This window comes from Lytechinus variegatus, chromosome 3 (genome assembly GCF_018143015.1).
Source record: "Lytechinus variegatus isolate NC3 chromosome 3, Lvar_3.0, whole genome shotgun sequence".
NCBI classification, from domain to species: Eukaryota; Metazoa; Echinodermata; class Echinoidea; order Temnopleuroida; family Toxopneustidae; genus Lytechinus; species Lytechinus variegatus.
This window is the reverse complement of record NC_054742.1, coordinates 1,502,340-1,518,262: the sequence shown is the minus strand read 5'-3', so window position 1 is coordinate 1,518,262 and position 15,923 is coordinate 1,502,340. Positions and strand designations below refer to the sequence as shown.

Genomic DNA, 15,923 nt, shown 5'->3' with positions numbered 1-15,923 from the left:
GGGTCTAGTAATGTTTTAGACCAAAAGCTTTGGTCTCTGTTATTTTTATTGTTCCAATAGACTCTGTTGGCTCCACTCACCAAATACAGAGACTGAAGTTCTTGCTACAGGGGACTCAATGGCCATAGATGTTAATGTATTAAGTTAGGATAAGACAGTGAAGTGAAGTTGCACGACAGCCAAAGTAAGTCACCCTTCTCAGTTTATTTTTCCCCTTTTTGGTGCATTTCAGGCCAAAACGGAATAATAATCTTTTTTTGGTAAAGTTCTTTTTATTTATTTTCATGAAATAAAGACAAAAATCGATGAGCCCCGTTGGGGGAAATTTTCAGTGGAACTCCCTTAATGGTGGCAGCACGCTAGCGAGCCGTCTGTGTACGAGGGGAAATTTAAAAAAAGATTTAAAATGTTATAAACTCCTCGAAACAGACGGTTGCCAGCTGTCTACTATTTTTTAAACCGCATACATTTGTAATTCCGAAGCTTCGTTGTTCCGAAGGTTCGTTATTCCGAAGGTTTGTATTTCCGAAGGTTAGTAAGTCCGAAAACGAAATGAGGTTCGTTAGTCCGAAAACAAAGTGAGGTTCGTAATTCCGAAGGTTCGTTAATCCCGAAAACGAAATGAGGTTCGTAATTCCGAAGGTTCATTAGTCCGAAAACGTAATGATTAACAAACCTTCTTTTGTATTCGGACTAACGAACCTTCGGAACAAAAAACCTTATTTCATTTTCGGATTAACGAACCTTATTTCGTTTTTGGACTAACGAACCTCAGGAACATCGAACCTTATTTCGTTTTTGGATTATCGAACCTTCGGAATAACGACACAAATGTTCGGATTAACGAACCCTTTTACGTTTTCGGATTAACAAACATCGAGGTATAGAGAATTTACATGTTTCAGAATAAAGAACCTTCAGAATTACGAAGTGTAACCTTTTTAAACAGCAATTTTTACTTACTATAACTTTGCAAATTTTAGGATGAGAGGGATTTAAAGTGAGTTTTGAGAGTGAAAAATGTTTGTACCTAAACAAGGCGCTGCACAGGTCGAGTTTGAGTAAGGCTATGTGATAGTGAGCAAAAACATGGCCCAGCTATTGTAGGTACCGCCTTGTATGCCTAGCTAGGTCCTAGGCCTAGCCCAGTGGCCCAGAGGAGTCTTGGTACAAGAAATTCTCTATTAAGATGCTCTCTTGTTACATCTTCCCATCATCTGCACTGAAGAGTACCTACAGTCCTGGAACAAGACATGCTTGGCATTTCAGCAAGTGGGTATCATCCAGGCCAGGAGGGGACTCGACCAACATATAGGTATGTGCAGCGGGCAAGACAAAAAAACGGGGGGGCCTTGGAGCAGGCTTATTGTAAAAAGGAGGGTCCTTAGAAAAGGCTTCAGATCTACAAATGTTTGTGAAAACGTGGGTCCTTGGAAAGGGTCACCTGCATGTGAGTGCGTATGCACCCCTATGCTATGGTGTTTTATGGAACGTGCATGCAGCTAGCTCGGCGGCACGAGCGCTGGGAGCGCTAGCGCAGATCATGCGATGGTCTGACAGCACTCTGCGTCCGCTTTCACCAAAATTGCGGCTCATTGTACTGTAGCAGATCAATGCAGCCAGAACGACGTAACGGAAATATGCGAAGCTTTGGAGCCGATTACTTTCTTCTTTTTTCTCAAAAAGACAAAAATGCTGTGCCTTGGAACGGAAATTTGAGTGCAAAAATGGGGGTCCCCTCAATTCAGCGGCACATACCGGTACCCACTAAGCCCTATATGCATTATGGTACTGTCTGAGTGCCCTCTCTGGGGCACAATTTACATGCCGCCATGCACAGAAAAATCAAGCCATAGAAGTCCTGTGTTGTGGACACCAGAAGTGGGAAATGCAGCACGTGCGACCCACTAGTTAGAAATCCACTGCCAAATGCGGTTCATGCTGCGAGGTTAGTATACTAACCTCAGGTCATTCCATCTGGATTCACCAAGTGGTTGCACCCGACCGTCTCAGAATTTGTTGTAATTTGGTACACATAAAATTCCCCATGGCCCAAGCACAAATAAAAAAAAATTAGTCAAATCGGTCCGTCGGTTCTCGTGCTAGGACCCGCCCTTTTCTCCTTGTTTTGACAAAAATGGGCGCGACCTTCAACTTTCAATGGCCATTGCGTCGAAACGTGTTGACCAATTTTCATGAAACTGGTACCATTTAATAGGAAATTCAGAGAGGAATCCAAAACATGCATCAAATAATGTATTGAAGTAATTTATAAGGTAGTGACCTTTTCTTTGACCTTGAGTTTGACCCCCGGACAAATAATTTTTTAACTTGATATTCGTGTATGTTGATTATTTGTATGATATTGACAAAATATGTTAAAACCAATGATATTTTATTTCTTCACCTTTTAAATCTCTTCCCAAAAAAAACATGAAATTATATTCATGTTAGTAAAGTGTTCACCAGTTACATGATTTCTTCCAATCTCGGTATGCAAACACATTAAAAGAAATTAAGCTCATCAGTTCACAAATGAAACATTAAACATTTATGTTCATGAATATGATATACATTGCTGAACATCAAAATGCCTTAACAGATACCTATTCATGAGCATAAATGTTTAATGTTTTATTTGTGAACTGATGAGCTTAATTTCTTTTCATGTGTTGGCATACTGTGACTTAAGATTGGAAGAAATTATGTAACTGGTGAACACTTTACTAACATGAATATCAGTATGTGGGACTAGAATGAAATTTCATCGTATCAAGCGTCCGTATCGTGGGTGAAGAACAATAGAAAACAAGATGGTGGCGTAAACATAGGGCAAGTCTCTTCCTTCTTTTCATATTTCTGTCATTTTTTTAATGAATTCTTGTCTAAAAATAAAATCCATAGCATAGAAATGTCGGAAATGAAGTTGTATCCCATGTATGGTCAGTTCCCCCATGTCTGCGCGGTCTCCCAAGTCTGCGCACCTGCGCATCTGCGCGATTCTTGTAAAAAAAGATACGCAATGAGCACGAACTTTACACCTACTTAGACAGGTATTCATAAAAAATCCGACTCAAAATGGTGGAAAAATAATGAATTCTGAGCATTTCATGCGACAGCCTCAAATTGTAACCTTTGTCCTCAAAATCCCCGAAACGTGTGCAAAGTGAATGAGTGCGCAGACATGGGGTACCATTTTTTTTTTCAATCTGAAATTGACAGCCCGAGGTTTTTTCCAGAAAAATCATATAGGGCCTATTTCTTTCAAAATTTTATGAGATATTTGGCAAACTAACTCATTATGATGTAAGGAACATTATCAACTGAAAGATTTTGTGAAATAAAAAGAAATTCACTTTAAATCTAAACTCAAATCGTTAGGTGCGCAGACTTGGGGCCCACCATCATACATGATTTAGGGCTAGGCCTAGATTAGCCTGGGGCGTTTTGGGGACTGAAAGTCATATACTGTACGTATGGAGTCACTCCCCACTATTACGCCTGGTACTCCTACCTTTATTTCCCCACATACGGGTACAAAACCAGCAACTCGGGGGCGAAAGTTTCTGGTTTTGTACCCGTATGTGGGGAAATATAGGTAGGAGTACCAGGCGTTAGTGGGGAGTGACTCCATACGTACAGTACCGTAAGGGCACTAGTATTCAACCCGTTTGGAGAGTTTCCTCAAATATATAGAAACATAGAATTTACCTGAATTTCAGACCCATCTTATTTCTAAGAGCAAATGCTGGTTATTCTTTTTCCGTTATTTTTTTCTTCAACCAGTCGACTGTATGCGCGGGCGATCGAATTATACGGTGACGGTTTTTGGCACTAGTAGGCCTATTCAATCCGTTGGCACTAGTATTCAACCTAGCGATGAAAGATGGTCCTGTCTCTCAATCTGCCCTTGTCCCATCCGACTATGGACTAGACCATTTGAGATGAGACCAAACAGGGAATTAATCAAAGCCAGAGACTTACATAGATCTAGATCTAATTTAGCAATATAAACCCTTTTGAGATTTGCTATCTATCCTCACTAGGTTGAATACTACTAGTGCAATTCAGTGCAAAAGGCCATCGGCGCATAATTTAGCGATCGCAACGGGTTCGCGTTTAACACATTTCCTATTCTGCCAACACACAAAATGGGCAAAATTCCTTGAGCCAGTGTATCAACATTTCAAATCCTTTTTTCATAAAATGTTACGATCTTTTTCTATTATATCTAAACTTCTTATTTCTAGTCAATTTACTCACATTTGCATCGCCAAAATGTTGTTTTTAAGGCCGTTTTCGAGAGCACCACCTGTCCGTCGCCACACGATGGAAGTCGCCATTTTGGAAAATATGACTCCAGAACCGGGTTAATAATCTTGCAAGTTACTTTTACTTGTTGACGCCCTCTAGGGGCATCAAGTAACCATGTGTTATGTATCATTAAAATCGACAGACTTTCTTCTACAAGTTAGTGACGATTTCAGTTCAATGTCGGCAATGTTTTTCATTACAAAAAGGAGTTTTTTGGACACTTAAGGTAAATCATGTTTCTATTTTCTTACTTCAAAGCCGTATAAACAGAAAATTTCCCAGGGAACAGTCAAATATCAGATATAAATTAATTCTTTGAAGTGTATTTGTATCAGAAAATCTAATTTTGATATATAAGAATGTGTCACATAGCTACGCAAGAGGCGAATGCAAGCCCATGTTGTGCCGCCTAGAGTGTGATTTTGGTGCCATGGCTGACCGAAAGGAGTGAGCGTGGTGGCCGTGGGTGTGGTACTTGATGCATGTGTGTTATTGTTAAACCCATTGAAATTAGTTGTAGGTGATAAGTTGTGCATTTGATTTCTGCATGAATTATGTGTATTGATGATAAATTAATGATAATTTCAACTTAATATTTCAAGAAAAAAAAAACAGGCGGGAATTAAAGCATGTTTAATTCCAGTCTCATTTTTTTTCATGGTGTACAGGCACAGACCATGCATTGACTGCTGCCTGGTACTGGTATTAAAATGAATAGATACATGACTATATCTATATTCTGTTGTTTTGTGTCATCATATCAATAAGCTGTCTCATCAATTCACATGATGTACACAATAATGGGTCCCTGTTTTATTATGTTTACTAGGAGGGAGATTATTTTGTAAATGTGATTTTAAATGTAGTAGAAATTCAGATGTCAGAGACTTGCTTTTTAACTTTATATATTCCAATATATTTAATGTTAATATATTCTATAATTCTAAGCAGTGGAGTACATTTCTAGCTACTGTTGCAGCTCCAGCTGTCTGATCTCGCATTCTCGGATCTGCAAACAAGTTTGAGACATCATGGTAATTATACAGAATACAGTGTGAACATGGACAAACAGAAAGAAAAAAAAAATTTACTTGCAAAACTTAATTTTCTACTTTTGAATGATATAAATCTTACAGATACCGGGAAGTATAGTGGGACATTCATTTTTATTTTCTGATTAAAGTCTGTTGAGGAATGAGACCCCCAAGAGTTGATTAAATTTTTTTAACAACGCAAAGCGTCCCATGCACTTCTCTTGTCTTATTCTAATTTGTTATCTTTCTTCTTGTATACTATATTTTCACAAATAGAAGCTGTTTGAATAAGAAAATTATGAAGGTAACACAGCCATGCTCTACAAGATCACCTCTTGTGTTGCATTTTAGTCAAATTAACTTAGTAACCTACATGAAAAAAAAGTATGGAAGTTTCTTCGATCTACAAGTACCTGTAGATCTGCCACCCAATGGGTATGGTAGTGGATCGTATTACCGAACACTTTTCATGAATTTGATCATATCAAACACATTATTCCAATAAAATTCACAAAACTTTCACCATTAATACACAAATACCTACAAAATATAAACATGCAGAAATTTTGCCGAAATTGTTTTTCATTTTTACGACATCAGCTTCCAATCAGACCCCTCTTCGCAAGTGAAATATTTTGGTCACTTGAAAAGGTATCGTATTACCGAACGTGTGTTTTCTATGGGAAAAGTTGGGAAAACAACAAATTCACTGATGAGCTATTTTGACCATATTTTATTGTTTTGAAGATATAAAGACTTCGAAATTGTGTTTTTGATAATTTTTCATCATTTTTCTATTTAAGTTCCCTTTGGAAGTTGCAAAGGTTTGAGCGTATTGATTATTTTCTGACGCATATGATGCGCGCGTTCGGTAATACAAGGCCGGTCGGTAATACAATCACTCACTATACTTGTCTTGGGTGGCAGAAAAGTTCCGCGTATAGCGTCCCTTTAAGAGGCCATATCTTCAGATATGGTGCTCCAATTGTAATTTGGTCTTCACCATTGAATTTGTCTTGAAAAAAGTTTTCAAGTGATGTATAATTTTTCTGTATTTAAAAAAAAAAAAGTCATGTAATATAGCTACATAATTTGATCCTACGCGCATACAGTCGACAGATTGATAAAGAAAATACCAACAACAGATTACCCTGGAAATAACAAGGGTATGAAATTTAGATAGTTTCCGTATTTCTAAATATTTTTGGAAATATGTCAAAATCTTTGAATTATGCCGGGTTGAATACTAGTGCCCTTACGCCGGTACGGTATATGACTTTCAGTCCCCAAAACGCCCCAGGCTAGCCTAGATCTTTTAGAGAGAAAGTAGAAATCTCGGGGGCGAAAGTTTCAGGTTTTGGCTCCCTACACGCACATGTATAGAATAGAAGCCCTGGCTTCGTATGATAATGAGAGTAAGCTTACGTTAGCATGGTTAGTAAATGATTTTTACTCTCTAGAAGCCGCCTGGCTACACTGACAAGTGACAGACACTGCTCTGCATAAATTTCCCTCTTCGACTTCATCATCACATCATCATGATCATAATTTTGTGTTTGGTCTTTTGGATAGATCTAGGCCTTATACAAATTTAGTTCCACAAACTTTCCTAACCACGTACCTCGTCTTTTATGAATCCAGAGCAAAAGAACGAATCTCAACACAAACTTCTCGGCCTTCTGATTAGGAGTAATTTAGTCTCCAATTCGCAGATCATTTGGAAAAGTATTTACACCTAGGCTATAATATATATACCGGGCGGTAGTACAGTCCGCTGATCATCGCATCAATTCGTGACGTACCGATATGTAGATGGCGCTCTCACACTTTGAACCAAGGCCCTATATATAGGGCCTTGACTTTGAACAGTTTATATATCTGTGTTTCATCAACATTTCATCCGACAAGTTGTCCGATCTGACATCTTTCTCTGACGTTGATTGGCTGAGAGGTACTGTTACTATGGTAACTGTCGGATAAAATGGGACTATCTACAAAAAACACATCCATACGCACACCCACATCCACCCACACATGCACATTACTGAGTATAAACTTAAAGGCAAAAAAGTTCTAAAATACATATTGAAGGGAAATAATCATGCAACTTCAAAGAAACTATATGTTTTGGATACCCTTTTGAAAATAGTAAAACACTTTTCAATGTTCAAAAGTTTTGAACATGGAAAGAGCATGCTATTTTTATATCAACGGGTAAACTGTTCCACTCTTTAATGCCGGATTATGAGAGAAGGTGACATAAATTATGTTCTCACAAAAGGCTGACGAACAAGATCCCTTTGATGTGTATTTATAATTATGTAGAGGCCTATTTGTGAGTTCTGAAGAAATATTTTTTATTGTACATTCATGAGACATATATTGATTGTAGTTTGAACATGAACAATACACAAACGACACAGTGGTAGCATTTTCAGACGAAGAAATATTGGAGAATTTGGATGTATATGATTAGAATTTGTTAAAGACAGTGGCGTAACTACGGCGGGGGGGGCATGGGGGCACGTGCCCCCCCCCCCCAATCGGCTGGGCACAAAAAACGGGGAAAGGAGAAAAAGAGGGAAAAAGAAAGGGAAACGTAGTGGGGAAAGAAGAAATTATTGTTCATTTTAATGTTATGTTATATGTTATGTTCTCAGTAGTCGATTGCTGGTTTGATTTCTGCTCTTCATGAACTTAAATCAGTCCTTAAAATGTCAATTTTTCTGATCTGAAAAAGAAAAAAACTTTCAGCTCGCGCTTCGCGCTCGCATCATTTGGTTAGTGAAATACGCAGGGTCTTAGTGAATTCCACGGTATTTGATTCGTGAGATACGTATGATAATCATGATTACAATGACTTCAAAAACTGTGTTTAGATGTAATTCTACAAAATCAGCAAGCGCTTGGCACTCGCATTAGATGACTATGGTGAGATATATCTTACTCTTAATTGATTCCTAAAAAACATAGTCCTTGAAATATCCATGTTTGGGGACAATATATGCAAAAGTTTCAGCTCGCGCTCGCATCATTTCGTTAGTGAAATACGTACGCTCTTAGGGAATTCCTACAAACAAGCCTAAGAATGCTCCTCTTCAGGTCTGAATTTCCTAATTTTACAGCTCGCGCTTGCAGTATTTGATAAGTAATATGCGTATGATAATCATGATTACAAGTGCTTCATGACTGTGTTTAGGTGTAATTCTAACAAAATCAGCAAAGGATGGCACTAGCATTACATAACTACGGTGCGATATTCATATTCTTAATGGATTCTGTAATATAGTCCTTAAAATTTCCCTGTTTAGGGTAAATGTATACAAAAATTTTAGTTCGCGCTTTGCGCTCGCATTGTTTGTTTAGCGAGAAAGTTACGTATCATGATTACGAAAATTGCTTATAATGTCCCTTTTTAGCTCTGAATATCTAAAATTTTCACCACGCGCTTCGCGCTCGCATTATTTAATCAGTGAGATATACATATCCGTTTAATGGCACTGCATGTCCTTAAAATATCGCGATTATAAGGTCAGTATACCTGACAACTGAGCGCGCTTCGTGCGCTCCCTAACGTGACTAAAAAATTTTGCTGGTGCCCCCCCCCCATGACGTGACCCACGGTACGCCACTGGTTAAAGACATAGTCTTGATCGCCTGTGGAAGGTTGGAGTAAATCTGTGCACATGGGGACCATCCCGATCTGACCTTCCATCCGGCTTCTTCCGACTCACTCCCCGCTCCGACCAAAACAGTCTATAGGGCCCTGTAGGGTATGGGTTGTGAGAAAATAAATTTCTTTGGAATCTTGATTTTACTTCGGCTATAGGATCCCACGTCTATAGGCTATATAATGCAATTTCCAAATCTACAATTTTGTTCGGCAATTATAAAGCAGTAATTTGAAATGAAAGGCTAGAAATAATCATAGAAAATGATTTGCCCCATGGGCGGAAATTCCAGGGGGACAAGGGAGAATGCAAAATAGTAGGGGGGGGGGCATGCACAATATCAAATGTCCCCCTACTATTTTAGGTATGTTATATATGATATAGGTATGTTTTTTTATGAAAAGGGGTGAAAACCCCTTTGTTTTTGGTCAAATTGTTTTGTGTTAAAATGACCTTAAAATTTACCCTTTTTTTTGCTTTTCCAATCCTTGGTCTACCTACCTTTGGGGACAGATCTCCTCCCATGCTTTGCCTTAGTGATCCCTGGCCATTTTTTTTTTACGTTGGGGTAGATTCTAAATACAATTAGGAGTGAAATATAAAAGGAGAAGGAGATAAAATCAATTATAACATGACAATCGCTCGCGAGGAGCCGTGCGTAGATTTCAACAGCCATAGATAATCGCTCAAAAAGTGACAATCTTTTTGGAAATATATTTTGATCATTCTGTTCATTTTTTATCACCTGATTATTATGGTATTATTTTGCTAAGTTTTAATAAAAATTGATCAGATCTAGCAAAATAAATCAAGGAAAAGGCTTGTAACTGTGTCATTTTCTTTTCAGTTTGTATTTTTACTGTTACGGTCATAACTTTATTCATAGGCGGCGGAAGCGGGGGGGGGGGGGACGGGGGGACAGCCCCCTAAATTTGAGGTGGGGGGCGGTCCCCCTAAATATTTTTGTTGATAACTTTATTTTTTGCTTTTAAATTTTTTTACCTGTGTCCATTACAAAATTTCAAGTGGACCCCCCCTTAAATTTTTTGGCTTTCGCCGCCAATGAACAGAGGAGCTGGAGCTGTAATACATGCAGAATCAACTTATGACCAAGATGAGTTTAGGTTTGCAAACTCGGAGGGGCCAAGAGCCCAGTTAAGAGTGAACGTGTTCTTAGTACAGTACGTAGGTTTAAATAGATTAGCCTATTCCGGGGTCTATCCCCATGTACTTGCAAGCAGTCACGACAACTGACCGGTGATAGGCCTGTCTACAGGCATAGGGATAGATGCCTATATACAGGCCGGGACGGAACCAACGAGTTTGCCATTTTTTGACAGCTGATTTTCATACGTGAGAGGCAGTCCTAACAAATTAGACTGAAGCATTCAATATTGCAACTTCATGCTAATAAACAAGATAAGGTATCATATAAACCAAATTAAATAATGCGAGCGCGAAGCGCGCGATCTCAAATAAATTGATATTTCATGTATTAAAACCTGAAAATTTAACATATTCTATCAGTGCAATTTTTGTAATCACGATCAAGATGCGTTTTTTAAACAAAAATTATATTGGCCTGTAGAATTTATTCAAAGTAAGGCGACACAAAAATAGAGTGACTAACTTTAAAAAGGATTATTGCTTCTTCCATTTTCAAGTTGGGTTAATATTGCCCCATGCAGATATTGCTGTCACTTCCTATGAAGTAATGCCAATATGGAACAATGGCAATCTACCGAATATTGCGCAATGATCAAAATGGGAATTCCCGCATATCTCAAGTATATAGTCTTTGTTTCACACGCATGATCACATGCTAGTGTAGATGATAATCTTTACTTGTACAATAGATTCACATGCATAGGGGTACGGTTCTATAAAAAATATCTGCTCAATAACTATACGGTCTGAATAAATGCTACTAATATGAAATACAATCGATCACCGACTGAATTCCTCTAAAGAAACGTTTTGTTTTATGTGGACCCAAATCGTGTATCTACATCCACTGCTGCATATATTTAGGCATAGGCCTATAGGCTTACGGATTTTTTTTTTTATGTTCCAGAGGTTTTACAGCAACGATAGAGAGAAAACACAAGTTTGGAAGATTGGAAGATAACTTTTATATCTGTTTTTGTTATCAATAAATATATCAACCACATAGGCCTTCTCTCTTATTTGTATTCGGAAACTGAGAAATTTAATGCTGGATGCTTCTTGGCAGGACAAAATAGTCCATGTCTGTACTGAAAAGGTAGGCATGCACATTAATTCCTTTCTAAGTTAATGATCATTGAAATGTTTTAATTTACGCCGCAGAGATCACAGCACAGAAAGATCTTGTCGCATAATGATTAATCATTGGATGGTATACTTCTCTTTTATCTTATTATATTTTTATGATACCATGCAAAAATCACAATCTTAAATAATTATGGTCATTTTTACGTTTATGTACACAGTTTTGTAAAAAAAAAGTTCAGCCCCCGCTTCCGCGACCCCTGCTGAACGCTGTCTCTTGTACAGTACGATGTCTTCTTGTACTCTATTATTTGTCGACCATAATGACAGTGCATCTCTATATACTACTCTCAGGGTGTCATTCTATCCACTGTTTTTTGTTCTACTTTACAATGATTTATTTCATCAGATGTGTTTATCAGGTGCATTGCACCTGCCAGTCTTCTGCAAACCTCAATAGTACTTTGTGATCTATATACTAAGAGAGGAGGAAGAACAAGGCACGGGGAGCACGCAGGAATCACGCGCCCAAAAGTTTACCCACATTTTGGTCCGCATATTATACAGGCTATTTTTTTTTAAATGTCTGTGAGTAGATTTTCCCTGTCTTGTTATCCTCTTGCTAATCTAGTGTGAGCCCTGCTACCTTAGATTTGTTTGCGGCGAGATTCTGATATGAGGACCTAATAGATCATAGATTACGATCATGACCCGTAGGCCTAAACCTAAGTTCGTTACTTCAAGGCAGGGGCGGCAGAACATATTTTCGCCGGGGGGGGGGAGGGGGGCAAAAAAGAGCACTTATATACCAAAAAGGGCATTTTGATGCAAACTGATATGTTCACCATGAGATTGTCATCTGTGTGAAGAAGTTGTGTTTTGTAGTAACTAAGTTGAGCATAGAATTTTATTAAGTGATTTCTGATTGATAAGATAAATATTTAGATTGTAGAGAACGAGCGTTTTTGAAAAAAAAGATCAAATCTGAAGTTGCCTAAACTCGCTTTTTGGTCAATTAAAGACATAATTACTGTTGAAAGGGCATCCTTGCGAGATGTTGCGCTTTTGAAAAAAAAGATCAAATCTGAGGTTCCATAAACTCGCTTTTTGGTCAATTAAAGACATAATTACTGTTGAAAGGGTATCCTTGCGAGATGTTGCGAGCGCGAATCAGGAGCTCAAACTTTTGAAAATTGAATGTAATAAGACATAAAAATAAACATTCTGAGAAGTTTTTGTAATCATGAAAAAATGATGTGAATCCAACAAAAGAATTAACGCGAGCCGGAAGCGCGAGCTGAAATTTTAAATATACTGACCAGAAAAGAAACCGTTTGAAGACTGCATTTATAGTGACTCATGAATAGGAAACGGGCCGGATACGGGCCTCATATCTCATCAATCGAATAATGCGAGCGCGAAGCGCGAGCTGACAATCTGTGATATTCTAACCAGAAAACTGGACGGAGATTTTATTTTACCAGGAACAGAATGACTACTTTGATAAACAATCGGTGCGAGCGCTAAACACGAGCCAACAATGTGTAATATGGCAACCTGTGAACTGGACATTCTACGCATTTTTGTATGAACAGGGTGAGTATCCTATTAAATAATTATTGATGCGAGCGCGAAGTGCGATCCAAAATTTTGTTAGGCCTACTGATTTTTTTTCCTGTGTGTTGAGAGCTATAGCAAAAACGTTGCTTATTTTCAACCAACGCAGGTGAACCGTCACCTGCGGGTGGGGAGGGACGGTCCGAATTTCACAAAGTTCCCTGTGACAAGGAGCATTCTTGTTTAATCTGACAGTTACCAAATAAGAAGGTTTTCTCAGCCAATTAAAATCAAGGAAATTTGACAGATCTGATCATCTCGAGCGCACTTCATCCCGGACTTCATCATTATTTTCTTGGACAAAGTGTTGACGAAGTCTCGGATGCCTATAAAACGTCTGGCATAGTAGACTAACATCAAGGGGAATTCCCCGCCGCCTGGAACGTAACATCCCGAGTGCAAGTGCAGTGGCACGCAGCGCGTAAACACGTGATTTTGGCATATAGTGGTATTATTGTGGATAAGGAGAGGAGATAAGCGAGCTGCTATAGTTACGGTCGATTTGCTGGACGCTTGGACAGGTGTTGAAGTGGCTTCGAGCTTGAACTCAGTCTCAGAAGATCTAGTGTATCTTTCTTGACGTGACAGAGTCGGACATCTTATTTTTGCATTGGTTAGAACTTACTTAGATGTGCTGGTATTACAACGACACGAGTGGTAACTATACGACGAGCTCCTGAGCTCGAACTTCAAAGCCAGGCTCAAGTGATAGTTCGTATACACTCCACTCCACTTCAGACTTATTCTAGTACTACACTGCTATACACTGCAGTAGCGGGAGCGTACAAATCATCACCTTTTTGGCTTTAAGTTACACAGTTGGTTACATGATTTTTAAGAGACCAGGGGGGTGTTTCACAAAGATTTAAGTGTGACTTTATAGTTGTGTATGGTCCCGGGGGGCCACTTACATTGACGAGTGGATTCCATGCGCGACCCCCAAAAACACGTAAAAAGGATGTCTTTTTCACGATAGGGCACGTTTACGAACGTAACGTGATAAGGGTGTCAAAAACACAAAAATAATGAAAAAAGGGTATCTATTTCGCTAGGAAAATTACGCGTTTAGGCTGGAATTTGCGATGATGATATAACAAAATTAAAATGTTTTATAAAGGATGTCCTTTTTGCCTCAACACTTCGTGTTTAGAGTCCGATTTGCGCGAGGTGTAGAAGATGGGGTCGTACTAAACCAAATAGGTAAAGCCGACGACCGAAGGACCCGTACAAATAAAACATTCCTGTACTTGTTTAGGGGTTCATTTCAGGGAATATTTGCCAAGAGTATCGTGTTGTTTCCAACACTTGTTAGGGTAGGGTTTCACATGCACGCCAATACTTGTTAAGGGGTGCATTTTTCAGAATATGGAAATTATGTGTTTAGGGTGCTTTTCGAGACCCCATGGTCGTGCATGGCATCCACTCGTGAATCGGAAGTGGCCCCCCCCCCCCGGTGTATGGTATAGAAGCTAAATGGACATAGGCCCCTAGTATTTTGTTATCACATGAATGTTTTCTTTGTGTCTTTGTGAATTAGATCCAGTGTTTTCAAAGTCAGCACTGCTGGTGCTGATTTATCAAATCGCGTAATGCAGGCAAGGTTGCCAGAGGGTGTTCCTCTTGTTACGTTTTTGTACACGTTTTTAGAAAAAAGTGCATTGAGTTGTGTGATTGAAATTTATCTGAACAAAGTCAAATAATACTGAGATCTGTTGTATTACATTGTGTATCGCAGAATGAGGTGAAAGTTTCTCCTACTACACTCATATTTCATAACTTTTGGAAATTGCATCTTCTTGATCTTGCATAGTTGTGACATGTAAGCAGAAAAAATGAATATTTTGGGGATAGCTTTCCTTCTATCCGTGACAAATTAAACCTGTGTATTATGTCTGGTACTGCCAGTAATATTTTGATGATTGTTCTTTAGTAACTTAATTGGGGATCCCCCTCTCATGCTTGTTTTGCCTAGATAGGTATTTTGATCTAGCTGGGTGATGTACCATAATAGCAAGCATATTTCTTTATTTCACAGATTTTATAATGAAATAAAGCATTATTTGTGTCTTGTAATCAAGCCTATAACTATATCTGCTTGCATCCTGAAGTTCCCCCAAGTCTTCGCAGTTTCCCTTGTCTGCTCACATGCTCATCTGCGCGATTCTAGTAAAAGAAGATATGCAACGAACACAGACTTTACACATGCAATACAGACAGGTATTCATAAAAAAATCTGACTCAAAATAGTGGAATAATAATTAATCTAGTGCATTTCATGTGACAGCCTCAAAATGCAGCCTTTCTCATCAAAATCCCTGAATCAAGTGCAAAGTGAATGAGTGTGCAGACATGGGGTACCATTTTTTTTTCAATCTGAAAATTACTTCCCCGAGGTTTTTTTTCAAGAAAATCCTATATTTTCTTTCATTTTTCAATGAGAAATTTGGTACACTTACTCATAATAATTTAAGGTACATTATTAACTGAAAGATTTTGTGAAATGATAAGAAATTCATGTTAAATCTTAACTCAAATTGTTAGGTGCACAGACTTTGGGCCCACCATCATAATTGCTTCTTTACATGTGGCTTAATATTTAACAGGGCTCTGATGAGGGTAGAGAGAGTAATTTTTGATTTTGCACCAAATTGAGTCCAGTTAGGAGCCTACTATCCCTCTTCAAGTTTCCAGATAATATCCAATTGCTGATCAATCCAAGATGCCTAGCTCCAAGCCAAGGAGAAAATATCCAGCCAAAGATGTGCTTGACATTGGAGAGAAGTTCTTCCAATACCTCGGGAGTAGAGGTCATCAAGGGGTCACAGAGAAAGAAGCTTTACGTGACCTTTACTATGATGAATTTAAGCCTTCTCTCCAAGGACAAGGTGTTAAAGGTAACAATCAGGAGCCAAATCACATTTTTTATTTCTCTAGTTTGATCTGCTTCAGAGGATACATTTTATTTATGTATTTTGTCATGCTTTTATATCTCTTTATCGGTCCACTTTTTTAGGTCTAGACTTGTGATGTTTTTGGG

General features: G+C 38.5%; 2 protein-coding genes and 1 long non-coding RNA gene across 8 annotated transcripts in view; 2 read left to right on the top strand and 1 right to left on the bottom strand.

Moving 5' to 3' along the window:
* Positions 1-7,136, bottom strand: part of LOC121409937 (tumor necrosis factor receptor superfamily member 1B-like) — a 38,863-nt gene extending 31,727 nt beyond the window's left edge. Inside the window, exon 1 of the mRNA XM_041601730.1 lies at positions 6,970-7,136. The gene's annotated coding sequence lies outside the window, so the exon portion shown is untranslated. The remainder of the gene's footprint in view (positions 1-6,969) is intronic.
* LOC121409938 lies at positions 5,101-5,723 on the top strand. Its single transcript, XR_005969249.1, has 2 exons — positions 5,101-5,496; positions 5,653-5,723. It is a non-coding gene; the product is annotated as an uncharacterized LOC121409938 (long non-coding RNA).
* A 3,889-nt stretch (positions 7,137-11,025) lies between the features above and the next one.
* Positions 11,026-15,923, top strand: part of LOC121409936 (putative helicase MOV-10) — a 35,406-nt gene continuing 30,508 nt past the window's right edge. The window contains exons 1-2 of one of the 6 annotated variants that reach the window (XM_041601727.1): positions 11,026-11,282; positions 15,571-15,780. In XM_041601727.1, the coding sequence (XP_041457661.1) occupies positions 15,606-15,780 (175 nt within the window). In that variant the 5' untranslated portion in view covers positions 11,026-11,282; positions 15,571-15,605. Of the gene's footprint in view, positions 11,283-13,009; positions 13,544-13,574; positions 13,598-13,637; positions 13,705-15,570; positions 15,781-15,923 lie in introns of those variants that run through there. The other 5 variants (XM_041601729.1, XM_041601726.1, XM_041601723.1 and 2 more) reach the window with 5 other exon arrangements.